Consider the following 20,620-nt stretch of genomic DNA (forward strand, 5'->3'; position numbering starts at 1 on the left):
AAACATATTTGCTCTAATAATTTAAAATATAAATCTCTTGCTGATTTGCACAGACGTTATAAAGAATTGAATGTAGGCGATCATGTCATGGTAAGAATTAGACCTGAACGACAACCTTCGGAAATGTTCAAAAAGTTGCAATCTCGTAGTGCGGGACCGTTCAAAGTTTTAAAGAAAATCAGTTCGAATGCTTATGTTGTAGATCTTCCTGAAGACTATGGGATTAGTGCGACATTTAATATTAAAGATTTAGTCCCATACAAGAAGTCCACATTCATTCCTTCTGATCCTTTTGTTGATACACCCATTGTTGTTGATCACCCTGACCCAGCACCTGCTATTGAGCCTCCACCTCCAAAGTTTCATGCACGCAGAGAACACATAGAACATATATTAGATGAGCAGGTTATTTCTACCAGGAGAGGAAGCTACCAACGTTACCTTGTTCGGTGGAAAGGTCGAGCCGAATCAGATGTGACGTGGATTTCGCGAGTCGAGTTGCAGCGCCTTGACCCTGATTTTCTGGAGCAGTACGACAGCCGGCCAGACCTGTACTCGACGGGGTCGAGTTTTTCTCACCCGGGAGGAGTTGATGGGGACATCAGAGCCCTTCATCCAGATGATCCTGAGCCCCCGGATTGAGCCAGACTCGTTTATTTGCATATTTATTTTATTATTTTATTTTTGGGCTTATTTGCATTCTAGGGTTTATTTGTGGTTTATTTTATTTCTGGGCTTATTTGTGTTATTTGTGGGTTCATTAGGATTTATTTCTGTGTAAGGGGGGTTTATGCAAGTTGTGTATTTGGGCCCTATATATAGGGAACTATTTTCATGATTAGGGTTTAATGAATGATTAAGAATTTTTTTTCCTCCCAGATCTTATTCTTCCTCCTCCTCCTCCCCTTCTCTTCTTCCTGTGTCTCTAGAACCTCTTCTTCCTTCTTCCTCTCTTGTTCTTCCTTCTTCTCCTCTTTTTCCGCATTTGTGCGGCATCACTTGTTACTTTAGGTAGTCTTCTAAACGTGCAATTCCTAACCCATATCCAACACGCTCAACGACCTTTTATTCGCTATCCGCACTATGCACTCTCTCTCACTTTCTCTCCCGCTCGGTGAAGTGACTCTTGCTTGTTCCTTTTGGTGCCGATGCCTATATTATATCCACAACGACTACCAATTCCAGCTTGCTTTTTTTCCTGCTCACACTCCTAAGCCAATACTCCGAAACCTCTCGATCCGGAAGGGTCTTGCACGGAGCAGCTACTCTTCCCTTTCTGCCGTTTCCTTCTAACCGGCTTGAGCAGCATAGGGTGTACCTCTTCTTGTGCCTTTGAATCTAGAAGTACCCGCGGAGGCCCAAGAAAGCACCCGACCTCGTACATATGTAACAATTACAAGGGGCACTCCCGTAGGCTCATCTTGCATACAAATTTTGGGGGTACCAGGTCCTACATCCACCAAGAACATTTCATGACCTCAGGTATTTTTGGGAATAAATGGTACTATTAAGTTCTACAGGAAGATGATTGGAGATATTCTTATTTTTTTCTTAGTGCAATCTTTCTAGGTATCTTTCACTAAGAATATGCGATCTCGTTTGTTTTACTTGGTCTAGTTGAGAAGCCACATCATTGATGCTAGGAAGCTGGTCTTTTGTTCAAGTAATTTCAGACGTAATATCTGTATTTTTTTAAACATATAATGGGAATTTTAAGAAAGCATAGGAATCTCAGATTCTTTGAAATTGTGCCCCAGAAAATAAGAATTATTTTTGGAGAATTTTCGATGTTTAGCTTGTTCATCAAATATTTCGTGGTTGGTTATTATGTCGCTATTCTCATTTCACCAGACCTGCTTGGTATAGTTAATTACTTTTTCTTTGTAAATGTTGTTATTGAGGTTCTGCTGATTTCATCTTTACTATCTATTGATACATGTTAGCTTCCCACACTTCTAGTTGTATTAGTTAGGAAATTCTTGATTATTAAGTTGTTATTTTCTTGCTACATAAGGTGCAGATTTCCCTAGGCCTGGCATAGATATTGACACTAAAGTGTTGGCTTTTTTCTTAAATAAATGAATTATTAAAGGGAAAATCTTAATGGGGAGTCATTCATTCAACACCTTACCTCTGAGGTTGGATGAGCTGCTAGTTCTGTTTCCTTTTGTTATCATAGGCCAGTGAGCAAAGAAGATCTGGATGAAGTTAAAAGTTGATTTCAAGACACTCCTTCTGAGACCAATATGCTCTCCATAATCCTTTCATTGCGTACATTTTATTAAAATTGATGATTGACTATTGCAAAGCATCTCGAAGTTGTTGCCTTTGGTTTTTATCTAGCAAAAGTTAATGTGCTGCTCAGTATTGACTTGAGTCAAGAATCTGATGCTTGATATCTAGCAGGCTACTTTGCTTTGCATGCAAACTCTAGGAGAACATGTAAATGGAGGATCATGTGCTCGCCACCGTACAATGGCGATTAGAGTGGCTGCTAGCTCTGTGATGTAGCAGAATAGGCTTGATACCAAGGAAGAGCTGGATGAAGTTAAAAGTGATTAAAAAACTATATTTTACGGGACTAGGTTTTAAAAAAGGAACAATCTGATCCAAATAAGCACACTCAAATAGATGGGATAAGGCTTGGTGCAGAAGTTTTTGTTCTCTTATAGAACTCTTGTTTTCTGTTAAATGGCTCCTATGCAGAGACCTAAGATCCAATTTTTGACCTTCTTTCCCATTCACATCTTGTGGAACAATTGTCAGGAAAACCATGCATGTTGAACATGATAGCTAAAGCACAAAATCTTTAGAGACATGTCTTGTTGCATGAGTTGAATACCAGATAAAAGACAGCATTATTGACTACATTTGAAGCCATTGGAGGATGAGAGAGAAATAATTGTTAAGTAGTTTAAGGTATAAGAGTGATTCGATCAGGGAGAAGGAAGATTTTCCTTAACTCTCTCAACTCGAATCTCTCAAAAGAAATTTTGAAAAAAGTGGAGGAATTGGCGAAAGTAGGGTTTTGCCCCCCTTCTTTCATTGATCATTTGACGATTCAATTGATGGATCAAAACTCTTTATTTATAATGGTGAGATTTGCCCTTACATAATTCGGGTCAGTTTTTTTTTTATAATTCTAATACGACTCAGTCTTCTAAAATAGACATGACTAGTAGAAATAAACTCGAAAAAGCTAAAATTCAACAGGAGGTACATCTTGGTTTATGTATCAACTTTGCTTTCTGTCTCTCCATCTAATTCTTTCTGGATTGAGAGATATGCTCAGTTAAAATCTTTTCCAGAAAGAAAACTTTCAGTTTGACCGGCTTATTTCAGAGCCTAAATGATGGAATTTCGACATGTTCCAATTCTCTACTGGGTTGGTGCTAAGTTGTAGATTTTGAAAAGTTATCCAATTTGAAGAAAAAAGCATTATCTCAACCGGGCGTCGTATGACCAAGTTGTGGCCTTCAAAAGTTTGGCGTATGATTTGGTTTCTCGATGTGGTAAATCTCGCTTCTTGACCCTATCCAACCCTACCCACAGTATCCAAAGTGGTCAACATCGAGTATGGTGATCCTTCTGCATATCCGTAGTAGCCAAAATAATCTACATCGAGTTTGGTGATCCTTTTGTATACCGATAGTAGCCAAAGTAGTCCACATTGAGTCTGGTGATTCTTCTGGATCAAAAAGGTAGAATGGAGTCTGCAGTCAAGGATGTATCTGTATGCATGCATATGAGTATGTGTGAAGGCGGGGGGAGGGGAGAGAAAGAGAGAGAGAGAGAGCCACAGTTTATGCTAGAATGATGACTTGCTGTGTTTTCACAACTTTATACTAGTGGTTGTGTAACCATGACTATTGCCAATGATAGATATTGAATCGTCTTTAGGCAGTATACTACTAATCGGATCCTATTTGCAACCCATGTTTGTCCACAACGGCGAGTCATTTAAAAGTCAAAACTCTATTAACAACGCCCATCTAGGTGTTCGTTGGTCCCATTTTTTCCTTTTTCTTGGGATCCTTGGGGAGAAACTGAAACATCTTTTTCAACTGAATTTTCTTTAGCCTTTGGTCCCATTTTTTCCTTTTTCTTGGGATCCTTGGGGAGAAACTGAAGCATCTTTTTCAACTGAATTTTCTTTAGCCTTCATTGCAGATGAATTTTCTACATGCTGGTGATAAGAAATAAATTCATTAATGCACCCAGCAGGAAATAAGGGAAATTGTTCAACCAGATATTAGGTGAACTTTTGAACTTGTACATGTGTACTTTGAAATTTGAATTTGTACATATGTACTTTGAAATTTTGAAATTAACCCAATTTCACATGAATTGAGCTACAATTTTTTTGCTGCTGAATACTTTGAAGATTTAAACACATGACCCAATTGCCAAAAAGCATCGTGTCATACCTGTCCTTACTTGGGAATACTTAGAATCTTTGATTAATTGAATTTAATCAATTGCGATCAAGGTTTGCAATTTTGGTATCAGATACCTGTATGTTACTGATTTGGTATGGTATAATTGGTACATAATGGTATGCACCCTATACCGAGATAGCTCTTGACCTCTTTTTTCTCACGGTACCACACAAAACCAGGCTATATGGATTAATATGGTATGGCATGCAACCCAAGATGGTATGGGGTGGTTGTGCTTGGTTTAGATCGGTACATATTGGTTCTATTCTTATACCAAACTGAAACTCAGTCCCGTACTGGTAACTTATTGTTACGATACTATACAATCGGTACGACAAACCTTGATCTCAATAGATAGTCATTTAAAAAAGTATGACCACATTATTTTGGCAAAAAAGGTAAAGAAACATGACCAGAACAATTCACCACATTGAGAACACTAAGCTTAAACATTGTCTTAACACTAAGCTTAAACATTCTCTTCGTGCCATATATCAGCACTGTTTCCTCTTCCTCTTCTTCGTTATCGTATCATTCTAGTTATATTTTATTTTATTTTTGTTTATTTATGAGCAGGGCAAGGCCAATTTCTTAGAATATAAGCTGATTTCAAAACTCAAACCAGACATTAAAACAAATTTGGCAAACTGTATGTGTGATATAAAATAGAAAATTCTGTACAATTGCTGGGTGTGATAGACCTACATAAATACCAAATGAATAGTTGCAATCTATTTGTTGTTTCCGCCTTACAGATCTTGTAAAACAAATGTTTTTTTTCTGCACTATTACTGCTATGGTTACCTGTCCATCTTTGGTGACTCATTATCAATTGCATTCCCCGCAATTTTTTATTTTCATTAATGCTTAATAGTTAACAATCTATTTATCCAACTTATAAAGAAAAAAGTAAAATATGGCTGTTGCTCTTGCTGAACCTTTTGCTCAAGATATTCTGATGAGAAGATAGGCTAAGCAAATGTTTTGCAAAGGATCCATTCTTTCTCTCATGCCCCTGCTACATTCTTTCTGATGTGTTTCAGAAATAAAGGTCAATGGCTAATATTCAAGTTATAAATTCCGAATATTAGTGAAAATACCTTTCTCCTTTGGAGTGTTGGACTTTGCTTGTTGAGAAATGCTGTGTACTGCTGTAGATGCTGACTCACATTTGTTTTATTCCTGCAGGAGTCGGAATCTGTAATACATTATGTACTTCAACTCGAGCAAAAGTATCAGCTTCGCCGAACAAGTTCGGCCCCTTTCTGATCATGTCTATACTAGATTTTGTAGATTTGCATGGTGTGGTTCCTTCGACTTAATTGTGTATTAGAACATTCAGTAGTCTGTTATTTGAGCTCTCCAGCTTGATAATTCTGAGTAAGGTTGTGGGAGCCCTGTCTGCCGCTGCCACCGCTGCTGCTGCTGCTGCTTTTCTGTTTGGAGTGGTGCTTTGTTGTATATTCTGGGTCACTTATTTGAGCCATAAAGTTCGACATGACCTCACCCTCTCTATCTATTGCTATGTTCTGCAGCCTTTGAAGGTTGTTGCTGTCATATTTTTATTTAACATGAAATGATGTTGTGTACCAACAGTATAATATCAGTCTTTCTTGGTAAGTACAATTGACATGAGACATAAGCTTAGAAGATCATCACTATTTATTTGAGAAATAGGTCCTCTAAAAAAAGTGCTTTTTTAAAAAGAAAGAAAAAAGTTCCAAGGGGAACAATTCTGCACAGCGTCTCATCGAAAGTATTTAAGGGAAATCTGAAAAGTGGTATTGGTTAACTTCCTCTCATAAAAAGAAAGCGGCATCGGTTTAGAAGTTTCTGACTGATTCAGTTCTTCACAGAAGCTGGATTTGTTCAATGGTAACTTCTTCTAAAAGATCCAAAAGAGCCTATTTTGTTGGGGCCTTAATGAGATCTGATGGTGGGACAATTTTATCTTAAACTGCTTGTCCATCAAAGTAATATTCCTGCAAGATATAATCCTACTTATAGGAAATTGGCAATAGCTTGAACAACCTTACGGATGTTCCGAAACATGTACCTTTTCACTGTTAGACGAGCCCCCCTTCTTCTCTGGAGATGCAAATGGCTGGTTTTCTTTGTCTCTGTAAACTTGGACTAAAGCTGCAGTATTATATGCAAAAGAGCCAAGCATTCCTGGAATAAGCTGTGAATGGAAAAGGAGGTCCTTAGCACCAGATTGTGCACCTAAGAACATGGTGAGATCCTCATTTCTGCAAATCAATATAGTATTGGGAAAGAGAAAACTGTTGGAGAAGCCTATTAGTTGCAGTCTCTTTTTGCACATTGGATAAAACTTACATCAAGAATCTGCTTTTGAATTCTCTAGCATTTGGTATTTATTCGTTTAAATAGTAGTTTAATTAAGTGTCATGCTTATTTGTTACACTTCATATGATGGTTAATAATTGAATTTTTGTTACTTGGATTGTTACACTTAATCGAGTTAGGGGCTTGTTCCATCCTAGGATTATTTAACTAGTCATACATAAGAATATAACTATAAAGTTGTTTGTTTGAAAGAAAATTTAGCCTTTGGAGTTGGAAGAGTTTTCCTTGCTATTTTTTGCTCCTATCCTCTTGCTAAATTTCCTGTGGGAAAGTAGTGTCTCCTCCTGTTCCACTTTGTGCTATCTCCTTACCTTTGAATTGCTATTCTGAAATCATATTGTAATGCAGTGAACCCTTCCCTTTTTGAAATCATTTGAACATACTAATCACTAATACTACATTATGCCATGTGCAGTGGGTCAATCCTGACTAAAATCACATTCCTTCCTTTTCTGATTCAAATCCAGCTTGATATAAACCGAGATCAGAGATTAATATCACCAAAAAAAAAAAATCAGATCTTGAAAGATACCATGCAACTAAAACTGTTGCAAAAATATTATCTACTGAGCTGAACATTGGGGCCGTATCTATGGCATTAAGTTGGCTGATTAGACTGATATCAAGGCATGTCTACGCACCACTAATAAACCTAGAGATATGCTTCATTGAGTGCCTAAAGGGTCCAACCTGATAGGATTATAGGTGCAAAGTAAGTGCCAGTCCAACTAGGATTTGATAAGATTTACAAATTTTAATTACACACCCAATTAAATAATTTGTGTAACCTTATATTTTTTAGATCTGATTTGGAGTGCCTTAAAGTGTTGTGTAAGTGTTTGGGGGGCTATATTAATCAGCTATCCCTACCTGATTGGGACAAGAGGTGAGCGGCATCATATTAGGAAACTAGAGATTGACTTGGATAAGTCAAAGAGATTGATCCTTGCAAGTCTAGAATCCAACATACACTCAAAGAATCCAGATTTGGAACAAATCTTGATTTGATAAGAGTTCAAGATGCTGCCGCTGCAATAGATAGAACAGTAGATAGGTTCAGATGGCCAAAATTAGACTATCCAATCGTAGTTTGACACGTAGCAAAGTAGGAGACCAGTTTCAATTGAACTCATATTCTTGGATTGATCAAGATAAGAAAAGCCAAATATTAGCTCCTTGTCAGGCTCTAAATTCTAGAGCGCAACTCTGGCCAGATATAGTCTCTTCATCTATAAAAAGGCTCAAAGCTCTAGGTACGAGAATGAAGTTACAAGCTCTATACTTCCTCTTCTCCTTCATCTTTCTACATATCCTATTCCCCAAAGCCCTGTCCGATGTAAGCATTGGAGTGCTGGATCAGCTTCGATGACCTCCTTTGCTCTTCTTTTTGTGTGTAGACCGGTGCTTATCTTCCACCACAGTAGATTAATCAATAACTTCCTCATCTTTAGATCACGAGACAAGATTTTGGCAGCAACAAGCTCTACAACAATTAAGAAACCAAATCTTGAAAACTGGGTAGCCAATTTCCGCTCAACTATGACTTTTCTAAAGATAAACATTAGGTGGCTGGCCACTAGGGATCAAAGTGGGTTGTACCGACCACATCACATTTGATCTCACGCAAAAAAGAAACCAAGAAACCAAGCAAATCACATACAATATACATGATGCCATGGAAGGCTATATCGCTTGGTTTGGAATGTATCGAGCTGTATTTGAGGTGAATCGGTATGATTTTGCCCCTCAGTTCAAGAAACTAGTAAGAGAGAGCGAGAGGAAAAATGAAAGAGAGGAAGAGAGAGAGTGAGGGAGAAAGGGATGGAGAGAGAGAGATAAAGAGATGGTTTTCAAAAATTATACTAAAAAAAAAAACCACTTGGCTTTTACCTGTCACTTTGTTATGTTAAGTGGTATATTTTACTGGCGCAAATTCAAAATAAGCAATGGCATTCCAAGCACCAGCTGAATGGTTTTTCGAGTGATATTTTGGAGTTACTAAAGCATTTCTTACACAAGTTAACATCCTTTTTTTCCCTTATTGGCCATTATTGCTTTTTTAAAAGCATATAACATTCGGATAAACCACACTATCTTAATCTCAAATAGTTTCGTCCAAGATGTATAGATCTGGGAAATTAGCGGTTAATATAACGGCGAATAACAGATTCAGTAGGATCTATTAATAGAATAAGAAATGCTTTCCTCTCAACAAGAGAGGAGAGAGAAAAGAGATAACAATATACAAAAATAAAATTAACTTGTATTGTGTTCTTTATAAACTAAACATGCAAGAGGGCCACATGCAAAAGACTGAAATCCTCTGATCTCACAATAGGACCATGTTAATGGAAATGCAGTTAGTTTATTTCTTTTTTTTTTTTTTGCTAGAATATGACATTTTTTTTACCATTGGATGGAAATTCTCTTGACCTTACCACTACAGTATACCCACATGCTCTTGGTCCAGTAGTAGAGATACTCACAACCCTTTTTCAACATTAACACTTGTAGAAATCTTTTGTAAAATTATTTAATCCATATCTTGGAGTCAGTTTTCACAAGCTTGTGCAAGTGATCTTCAAAACTGCAGCTGTTGTTTACTACAACCATGCAAGCATGGCAAAGGCAGTAAACCAGCACAAAAAGGATGGCCAATATTCCTAGACCAAATGTAAATTAGTAAAGGGGCCTCTAAGTTGTAAATTAGTAAAACCAAATGTATGCCTTCTTGCAAAGATTCCAGTATATGTTCCATTCTTGATGCATTCCCATCTACATTGAACTACTTACTCTTCTATGCCTACAGTACAAACTTCATCTAACCCAAACATCTCAAATCTACTGAAAACCCAACATCTGCATTATACACTAACTTTGATTTCCATCAGCAGAATAAGTAAACAGTGATATATCAATTAATAGAAGAAGAGGGACAAGAAATGAAGTTTTGATAAATGTTAGAAGTTAAGCTATTGTGACCAATCTAGTGTTCTAAACAAGTCCACGAGCTGCTCCTTCATGATTCCTTGCCTAAGTCCCTAAGCTGCACATTTATGAGTCTCAGTCATTTCTAAGGATTATGCACCACATTTAGTTTAGTTCTGCATCTTTGAAATGCAGAGATAAGAAGTACATAGAGCAATTATAAAAGCATATATATCAACATAATAAAAATTTTACACTCCTATGGGGGTCACATTCATTCTTCCTTCTCACACTCATTTCACTTGCAAAAATTTATCAGTCAAATCCTAGAAATACTGTAAGACAATGAATGAACTGGCAAAAGTTGGCAACAAATGCAAATAGTTTGGTGACAGTAAAATATACGATCACAAATAAAAAGCAATGAATGATCATCAATATTACATGGCCATGTGCCTAACTATATACTGTGGCAAATAGATGTAAGGGTAAGCCCATTGGCACCATCAACAATCTCAAGCTTCCCCAGCTTCCTCTGGGAAAGAGTTAATGCAGCTTTCCATATGTAAATCCTCAGAATTGTCCTCTAAACTTCCTGTCTCCGCCTTCTCAATTATTGCTAAAGCTTTCTCCTCAAAGTTGTCCTCTGAACTTCCTGTTTGCGGTTTATTTGTTATTGCTAAAGCTTTCTCCTCAGAATTGTCTTCTGAACTTTCTGTTTTTGGCTTCTCAATTACAAGTAAAGATTTACCTTCAGAATCGTCTGAACTTTGTGCCTTCGGCTTCTCAACTATTGCTAAAGCTTTCCGCTCTAAATAGTCCTCTGAGCCCTCTGTCTTGGGCTTCTTTATTATGGACAAAGCTTTCCCCATAGAATTTCTCTCCGAATTGTTTTGTGCATTTTCTATCTTCAGTTTCTTAATTCTTGCTGATGCTTTCCCTTTGGAACTACTCTGAAAGTTGTCCTCTGGACTCTCTGCCTTCAGCTTCATACTCTTGGCTGACTCTCTCCCCTCCATATTTCTGGAAACTAACTCTTCCATTATCTTTGGGGATGTAAAACTAAAGCTTGATACAGAAAATTGATCTTCATATTCTGGATGGGCTTCTAGAAACTTCTCCACCTCCACAGTGCTCCTGACTCTCTTCCCATTGGGCATGATATAGCTGCAATCCATTTTGGATAAATCCTTCCTCATGGTCAGCATTCTTTCGGTATTAGGGGGAGCCTTAGGTACATTTGGCTTATCAGCAACCCATATCTGAGTTGCATCTAGCTCTATATCACTAGGATCATCACAAGAAACATTAGGATTTTTGTTGCAGAACCAGGGATCCTCGATGAAGTTATGTCTAATAGTCTCAAATTCTTCTTTTGTTGGAATTAGCCTGAATTTGAAACATTTACCACATTGTACTGCATATGCACCAGCATATTTGGAGTTTCCTAATTTCTGTCACAGATAATATGAAGTCAGGCTATCTACAAATATATATTGCAAAGCTTCCAACTTTTATACCAGACTTGGACAATAATTTACATAGGCAAAGGCATTTCAGCAGCCTGCACTTAGCTATGGTGCTAAAATGCCTTAAAAGCATTAAAAGGCATACAGAGTTTCAGAAGCGCACAAATTTACGGCAAAATATTAGGTGTACGGCCTTGATTGGCACAGAAAAGGAGTTATCTTTTACCAAGATTTCTATCAACAAAAGCAACTAATAAAAGAATGAGAGCTACTGTAAATTGGACATTAAGTTAACAAAGAGAGAGCCAGAACAATCAACAGTAAGAAAAAACTTGTAAGCACATAGGGAAAAGTTCAAGAAATAAATTAAAGCTCGTACTATGTGGAAGAAAGGATGCTCCAAAGCCAGAACAAAGGAAGAAGAGACTCAGTTCTTTGAGCAGGCCTGTTGATAGTTCAGTTCTCCCCCTCTCAATCTATTTGAGATGGGGAGAACTGAACCAGATTATTATTTTGAACTTATCATTGTTTATAGAGGTGGGTGCAAATGGTTACCCAGAAGATCGTTGAGATGCAAAGTTGGAGTTTGAGTTGTAACATATCTTTAGAAGAAATTTATTAGTGAAGTTGGTGGAGATAGGATACATAAAGGGGTGGAGACCCCCCAAATCCCATCCACCCACCTGAGGAATTTGCACAAAAGCAGAAGAAAGGATAAGAAGTCTTGCAGTTCAAATTGTTGGCATGTGTGAGACAGTAGGTCATCAATTTGTTTGAAAAACCTTTGTAAGCTTATTTATTTCCAGTTTATTCTCATACATCTTGACTACATTATGATTTTAAAGGCGAGCCTACACAAGAATGCTCAAATAAGGATTTATTGTAATCTATATAGTTTCCTCTTCACTGTCTATGCTTACATTTATCCTGGGAGAAATCCTAACCATGATCTATAAGAATGATTTGATAGAAGTATGATAATTTACCAAGCTTTTTTTTTTCAAGGTTGACTCCATGGTTGAACAAACAATGAAAACAGTCATTAGTTGATTATGGCGGTGACGATGATTAGAAAAAAAAAGGAAGAAAAAAAGTAATGATTGGTCTTTGGCTCTTTAAAGACAAGCTAAGAGTTAAAGGGAACTTCAAGAAAAAAGTAAGTGAACTAAAGAGATTGAGAGGGAAGTAGAAAGCAAGGAAAGAGGAATCTAATCTAGTTGAGCAATTGAAGGCAGGGGACTTCTTCACTTTGACATCAATGGAATGGGTGGCTACCTACTAGAACACTCGAAGGTGAATGTGTTTAGGGAAAAGTGCCATTTTTCTCTTCGCCCACATACAAACACTAAAAAGAAAACAGAAAACATAATTGAATATCATCCAACCAATTGAAAATATATCAGATCTAAACCATAACTATATCGAGAAATAATAACAATCTCAAGCACCAAAACCTGCATGTTTTTTAATACATACACACACATAAAATGCATAATATATTATCTTTATACTGGACAGGACATAAATCTATAATGACATACCACACCGATGCAAAACTTGGTTAATTTTTTCAACATTAGGCTTTGGAATTTCAAATTTAACATTCCATATGTTCCCAAATTCTCTTTGCTTATAAATTTTTATACTTTCTATTGTTTTAAAAGAGACATTGCTTGAAGCCACCAACAGTTATCTAAACAAGATTGCTTGTACACACTCAGAACAAATAACTTCACAAAGAGATTCAATTTGTACCACCATGATAAATTGCAATATCTAATACATTGCAATGTTGCCACCGGTTAAAAATTAATTATTAAAAGCAATACTACATCATAACTAATATTCGACTATATTTTACATTCAGCGGTCAACAATGTACAGAAGTATAAATTTTTTCAGGAATCTGGCAGCCAAACCCATCCTTCAGCAGTGCTTTTAAAAGGCATAATTGGCAAATGATTATTTAGTTTCACAAATTTCCACCAAGGACAGAAGAAAAAGCTAAACATTGGAGTTCTACAACAGAGATTGATAACCACAGCTGACCAACAAAAGCTCAGTTAACCTCAAAACAGGACCTTTGATCAAAAAAAAACTTCAAAACAACAAGAAATGAGCTAAGGAACATCGAATCGCAATCAAGCAAAACCTGATTCTTCCCAAAATTCCAAGAAAACAAACATAAAGCTATCAAATTAAAACAAACAAATAAACCCAGATTAAAATAGAAATACCTACTAAACAGAGGACTAAGAACAGAAGAAGGATCCAAAGGAAGGGGAAAAGATTGGAAAAACAAACAACGAAACCAAAATAAAGCCAGATATACCGAAACTGAGACAAGAACCAAAGATCCAAACCAAAGCAGCTCAGAGGAACAATCAGATCTGTCAAGAACAACGCTCAAATTGCAGCTAAAATTTGCAGAATTGAAAGAGAAGGAAATCTATACTACCTGTTCCATAGCTTTCCGGCGCACTCCGCTATGTTTTTTTTCGTGTCGGACTCGGCGATGGCCTTGGCGAGCGGCAACCAGCCCCTCCGAAGTACCCCAAACTTTTAGACACTATTTATTGCGATGAGTCTCGCTTCCCGGGGCGAGCCTCGTGATGCGGGCGTTTGTCGAGCGGAAAATTTTTGTGCACTAGTTTTTTTGTTCGATCCGCACCCTAGTGCCGATATGCGTGGGAGCCACATGGAGCTAGTCTGTATGTCAACTTTTGGGGTCACATTGTCAAGTCCGTCTTCTTCTTATTTTGACAATTAGAGGGAGATGCATTTCAAAAAAGGAAAAAAAAACCAAAGATAGAAAGAAAAAGAGCCAGAGACACAGGACCATGTTAGTCTCAACACCTTGTAATCTGATGACCTGTGATCAATTTAATGTTTGTAGCTGCTTTTCATATCAATTTGATGGTATCCACAGCTGACCCAACCCTTAGGCGGTCGCCTACGGCTCCGATCCAAAGAAGATCCATTGTAGAAAAGGCCTTAAAGATAAAAAAGAAAGAAAAAAAATTTCTTCTGTAAGTTCGCCTTAGGCCGACCCACTACAAAAAAGGCCTCAAAGACAGAACGACCTTAGGACTCTAAATATATTGGGCCGCTCCTGATGTTACCCTAGGTACACCAATGGTGGGTGCTAAATAGCAAGTGGGAGTAGTGCATGAAAGCTCATCACAGCATTATGTTCTTCATGATCATTCATGAAACACATACCGATGCAAGTTGTAAATTTATTAGTAATGAAAGAAAACAAAACTAGTCATATTTACCATTATTGAAATTAAATTGAATCAAAGTTGGATATTTCTCTGTGATTCTTGATGAATATATCCAATTTTTATCTTTATGTTTACTTTTCAAAATTACTACTGAAACACAAAAATAGAAGTAGCCATATCTTCCCCATTCGAATGCAGTTTTGGGCCACTGGAAATTGCTAGAATCTGGTCATCCACATGATTTTGGCCAACTCCATCTATTGTTCCATCAAAATTCTATTGCTGATGCCTTGCCAAAAATTTTTTTCCTACAAAATTGAACCACTTATGACTACATTTATTAGTATGTCTCCAAAATCTAAACCGCTCCTAGGTCTCCTAAACTCGTTAGCCTAACCAACTATATCGATTTTTAAACCAAAAATCAATCCCTCACTATCATTCCACTTGGCAGGATAAACTAACAAATTTCAATTAAATATAGTAATTTTTTACAAAGCATTAAATATATAATTACTAAAGATTCTATTTACATTTGCAAACATTTAGGGTATTTGAGAAAGTTCCCTATATATCCTACTACAAACAAACCACCTTCTTTAAACCAAAAAAAAAAAAAAAAGCTCCAAGCCATTAGCAATAACAATATGGCAACAAGAAATGGTTATTTTATTTTCATCCAAATAGAGTATTAAATTATTTAAATTGAATAAATCCCCTACTATCCTTGAGATCCCCATGACCCTAGAGATCATACCGAAGCAAATGTTGTCTGGCCATTCTAGGTATATCAATAATAGAACTTAAAATAGATTGGTTACCTATCAGATACTAGTAATGTATCCATATTTTTTTTGGAGATACAGATGTGGAAATGGATATCAAAATTAGTATTCATATTAGTTCTAAAGGGATATGGACACAAATAGATATCAAGCATATCCATAATTGTTGTAGAAGGATATTGAGACGGGATGGATATTCGTTATATCCAATTTTTGAGATCATATCCCAAGCAAATACTATCTTTATGAATTGGCCATTCTAGATATATCAATAATAGGACTTAAAATAGTTTGATTGCCTATCAGATACTAGCAATGTATTCATATTCTTTTTAGTGATACAAATGTGGAAATGGATACCAAAATCAATATCCATATTGGTTCTAAAGGGATATGGACACAAATAGATATCAAGCATATCCATAATAGTTCTAGAAGGATATTGACAAGGGATAGATATTAGTTATATCCAATTTTTTCTATCCAAATATGGCAAGTCAAATATTATTTTTGATATATAACTCAATAATTAGAATTAGCATCTATGACAAAATTATAAAGGATGCGCACGTGATGCACAAGAAACTAGATAAGGATATATGACATAGTATTAAACTCATAGAGAAATTAACCGGACCAAACGTTTGAGTCACTAGTATGACCATCGACTTAGTTGATTAGACAAATTTTGAATTAAAAAATATTAAAATTTAAATTATTCAAAAACAAAATATATAATATAAAATATTAATAAATTTTTTGTATTAAATATCACTCTTTAAGTCATGTGAATTTGTATTCCACACTTCTCTTTCATTGTACCATGAATAGAAAATAATAATAAATCATCTAATTTTTTTAGAAAACTTATAAAAAGTTTATATATAATTTAGAAACATGTATAAATCACTGATATTCTTTATTTTTTAAAATAGTAATGTTTTCAGCTCAACTCAATTGAACTTAGCTAAGCCTTAATCTCAAACTAGATGAGGGTCGGCTTAACATAAATAAGTTTTAAAAATCTCAAAAAGAATAAAATGAATTATATGCATTTTTCCATGGAAAAAGAATTGATTTTTGGATAACAAGAACTAATTATTTAAATACAAATTGTCACAACATAATTCGAATAAATCTATTCAATGGCATGAATATGTTTTAAATAATTATAATAAATTATCATTATAAAATAACATTCAATATTACTTAGCGCTTGCTAAGTTCTATACCAAATATATGAGAGCACGGATTCCATTCCAATTTCAAGTGCTATTTTGTTGTTATTTCCCCATATATCGAGATCTAAATCTATATCCAACAACATTTATAAGTATGTATTCTGATTATTATCTAAATAGGATCAAATATAAAAAATTTTGATCTGAACCGATCTTATTCAGATATGGCATGGAAATGGATGGATATTATCCAAGCCATTTCAGCCCTAAATAATAATGATTGATAAAATAAACAGCAAGAGAAATGCATGTATATCACATGCAATTGTTTTAAAAAAAAAGTTGGATATGAAAAAGTGGATTCTTCACTCACAACATTAATCTTTTTAGAATCCCCATCCGGAATTTTCTATAAGTCATTCCAAGGGGGATTTTATGGCTCACCAAGGTTTTCCTTCATAACTAGATTGGAATTTTGTTCCACTTTATGGGAGGCATATTTTCTCTAACTTCTTAGTGTGATTGCATGCAAGACTGGTTTTTGCGATGAAAGACCTTCTTCTTGATCATCAAGTCTCATTGATTGATTCGGGAAAGATAAGATCTTACATATAACTACTCCTATTTTTCTTTGTGATGGGGCTTCGACAACTCAACTATCTTCTAAATGCTATATTTACTGAGTACTTTTTTCTCACAGCTCAGCTCCTTATCCTTTATTTTTGGTTCAGGCTTGTTTGCTGCTCAAGGAAACTCAAGATAATTTTTGGAACCTCTTTTTCTCCCTCAGATGTCAGGGAGGATGATTGGCTTGTGCAAGAAGAAACTAAAGCACGAACTAGACCGATTCGCAAATCAAATCAGTGAAAAACTCTCTCATTACTTGGTTTAAAGGCCTAAAGAAGTGAAAAAAAATTGATAGGACTGAAAGCACTAAGTTGGAAAGAAAGAATTGGGATTTCCTAGAAAAAAGAGCACTATATCATTGCAGAAGTTGAAGAGAATCCTTCAAAAGAAAAGCAATGAGGAAGCATTCAAGGATCAGAGAAATATGTCTTCATCGGGAAGAAAGTGAGAGCTCTTCAATCATGGAGCATACCTCATTAAAATGCAGGTCATGTTGTAGCTGGCAATTTGTTATTTCGTGTTGTTCGGCCATATAAGCTAAAACCCTTCTGTGGGTAGCCTCAGTGCTTGCCTTCGCTCTTGGAGACTCATTCTTGAAAAACCTATCCCACTCTAAGTGAAGTTTATTTGTAAGGAAGAAAACATAAAAAAGCATTGGCTTTTCTAATTTAAATCAAATCCTTTCCTATTGAAGAAGGATAAGTCTGTACTTCAACTATGAATACTTTTATCAAAATTAATATGAAAACATGGATAAGGTATAGCTATGTGTATTCTCATTTAATCAACTTTGAATTGAAATAAATAAATCTTAACCTCTTGGAGGCTCATTCTTGAGAAACCTATCCTACTCTAAGGAAATTTTATTGGTAAGGAAGAAAACATAAAAAAAACATTGGCTTTTCCAATTTAAGTCGAATCCTTTCCTATTGAAGAAGGATAAGTTTGTACTTCAATTGTGAATACTTTTATCAAAATTAGCATGAAAACATGTATACGGTATAGCTATATGTATTCTCATTGAATCAACTTTAAATTGAAATAAATAGATCTTAATCATCCTTTTAGTCGAAAGGATGAAGATCTTGACATCTTTTGCAATTGTGCTCAACTTCAATTATGTTTTTTTTGTTAAATGTTTTTCCACTTTTTTTTTGATCAAATAAGATCTAATTCTGAACCGCTCGACAACCATACAAAAATGGACACTCTAACCTAGTAATTTCCTAGCTCTACCTCACTAATGATCCTAGCCGACTTTGTTGGGCTAGATTACATGTTGAATTCTTAAAAACGTATTACTTTCCATGATCCTTGTGTTAAGTCCCTACTAAGCTTTATGCTTTCAAAATTTTTTATCTTAGGAAGGTAACTAATGGATAATAATATAGCAAGTGAGAGCATTGCACAAGCAAAACATCCAATTTTTTTTTTTTAAGAAAACCGAAAAAGAAGAATGAAATATTATCTAGATGTTTTGTTTTTAACACTTTCTTATATTAGTATACCTATTATACTACAAGTAATTTTTAATTTATAACAAAATAAAATAAACAATAGCTACTTTTGTTTTCATTAAAAATGGTTATAACATTGCTGAAATTGATAGGTCCTTGCTTATCCTAATCTCCATATCTTTTCTATCCCTATGTTTTTACCAGTAATAAATTTAAAATGCTAGTAATGAGTTTTATAGCAATGAGAACATTATTGGATAAATCATTCAAATTTTGACTAAAAATTTGTAAATGCCATCCAAGTTTTCTCACTTTTGATGATACAATGTTTTTACTAGTTGTAGAGAAGTTAATAAATAAAAAAAATAAACAAGAGTTGTCAGGCCTAGCCTCACATTTGCACCAGCCTAGCCACGAACCAACCCAAGTGAGCTGGTGGCATGTTTGAGCAAGGGAGCAGTGGAGTTGGAGGAGAAGACCAACTCTGACTCCTTCTTGGACTCCACCGAAGGCTAAGAAACTCTAGTCTCCATTATTACTAGACATGTCCCATTGCATGGGCTTACTGCCACCACCAACCACAGTCATTTTAGCCTTTGATTCTCTTGTTTCTGTCATCGACACTTTTTATGGAGCCATCGCTAGGACCTTGATGGTGATGATGTAATGGATCACCCTTCTCTCTCGCTTCTCTCTCTTCTTTATAGTAAGCATCTCGCTAGAATCTCTTCAGGAGATTGTTGAGTTTCGTAGCACAAGACCCTCCTCTATTCCGTGGGCCATCCGATGGCTTTGTTGGAAAATGCTCATAATTTTTTTTTCGATCTTCTGTCAGCCATCTAATGTTGTTGCCCACCTTCGGCTGCTATGTTCTTGATGACCATCGGTCCTCCGACTGCCAATCACCACTATTACCAGACCAGCACCACATCCCACCTCCTCCTCATCTTTTTAACAGGGATGGGACAACCCCTCTGCTATTCACTCCTCTTTATCTCTCTTCCTCTCTCTTCCTCTCTCTTCCTCTATTTCTCTTTCTACTTTCTCTCCCCTCTCCCCTCTCTCTCATATTAAATCGAATCAACTTGCGCTATCGGGCGCCACCACCTGGCTAATCCTATCCTTCCTTTACCTTTTTCTCATGGTTTATCTACCATTGCCTGATTTCCATCGCACTATTCTCTAACTATTGGATTTGGTTCTATATGGGGATATCGAAAGGATTTTATTTTTAAAGTTGGTCATGGCTATATTTTGATAAAACCATAATTTTGGATATTAGATTTTGAAGGGGATTTATAATTATATGGATTTATCTACTAGTTGTTCTTACAAGATAAGCAATGATCGACCTTTTCTAAAATTTTCAATTAATTATTATAATTTTTTGACAATATTAAGTAAACTGTAAATCAATTTATATTGAGTTTGTGATTTTTTTGGAATTATATTTTGAATGAAAAATAAAATTTATAATTTGAAATCAATATTTTTATTATGTAATATTATGTATGTTGCTGATTAATCGTATATGGAACATACATAATCTAGACTCTTAGTTGGTCTATATTTCAAAATCTTGCTATTAGGGTTTATATATTGGCATTTTGATTCTCAGCCATTAGAAGTTATGCACTAACTTTTTTTTACCCTGCTAGTCGATGTTATGCATCGGCACTTCAATGTCCTACTAGTGAGGGTTATGCATTGATACTTCAATGCCCCATTAGTTACATCAGCACCTAGATATTCTACCAATAAGTATTATATGTTGGCACTTTGTTACCCTACTAGAGGTGTTATGCATTAGGACTTCGATACCCTACCATTATGGGTTATGCATTGGCACTTTGATACTTTTTGAGCTTATTATTTTGGCTTGGCCATAGGGTATAATTGTGTTCATGGCTAGAAAGATTGTTGAGTTGAATTATGATATTTTTAAATTATTCTTCTGAATATAAATATCAATATTGATATGATATTTTAACTTGTTATTATGAACATGAACTAAGTATTTGAGAAATTATTGATATTCTTATTTTGTCTTATTCAAACATATTTTCTTTTCTTATATTCTTGGTATTAATGAGAAAATTTATTGAATTATTTAGCTAAGGCATTCATTACTTACCGAGCT

At 35.6% G+C, this 20,620-nt stretch overlaps 2 protein-coding genes across 2 annotated transcripts in view; one reads left to right on the forward strand and one right to left on the reverse strand.

The window, feature by feature from the left end:
- The window catches only part of LOC113463120 (ABSCISIC ACID-INSENSITIVE 5-like protein 2), a 32,478-nt gene extending 26,469 nt beyond the window's left edge, over positions 1-6,009 (forward strand). The window contains exon 4 of the mRNA XM_039132419.2: positions 5,628-6,009. Within this exon, the coding sequence (XP_038988347.1) occupies positions 5,628-5,708 (81 nt within the window). The 3' untranslated portion in view covers positions 5,709-6,009. The remainder of the gene's footprint in view (positions 1-5,627) is intronic.
- Positions 6,010-10,084: 4,075 nt separating this feature from the next.
- On the reverse strand, positions 10,085-13,825 carry LOC103710935 (uncharacterized). The gene is made up of 2 exons (XM_008796869.4): positions 13,662-13,825; positions 10,085-11,188 (listed from the first exon to the last, which is right to left on the reverse strand). The coding sequence occupies exons 1-2, from the start codon at positions 13,668-13,670 to the stop codon at positions 10,250-10,252; spliced, it is 948 nt and encodes a 315-aa protein (XP_008795091.2). The 5' UTR covers positions 13,671-13,825; the 3' UTR covers positions 10,085-10,249.
- Positions 13,826-20,620: the final 6,795 nt, after the last annotated feature.

The sequence above is a fragment of the Phoenix dactylifera genome, chromosome 2 (assembly GCF_051530095.1).
Source record: "Phoenix dactylifera cultivar Ajwa chromosome 2, Ajwa_hap1_PhDact_Kaust_v1.1, whole genome shotgun sequence".
In the NCBI taxonomy this organism is placed as follows: domain Eukaryota; kingdom Viridiplantae; phylum Streptophyta; class Magnoliopsida; order Arecales; family Arecaceae; genus Phoenix; species Phoenix dactylifera.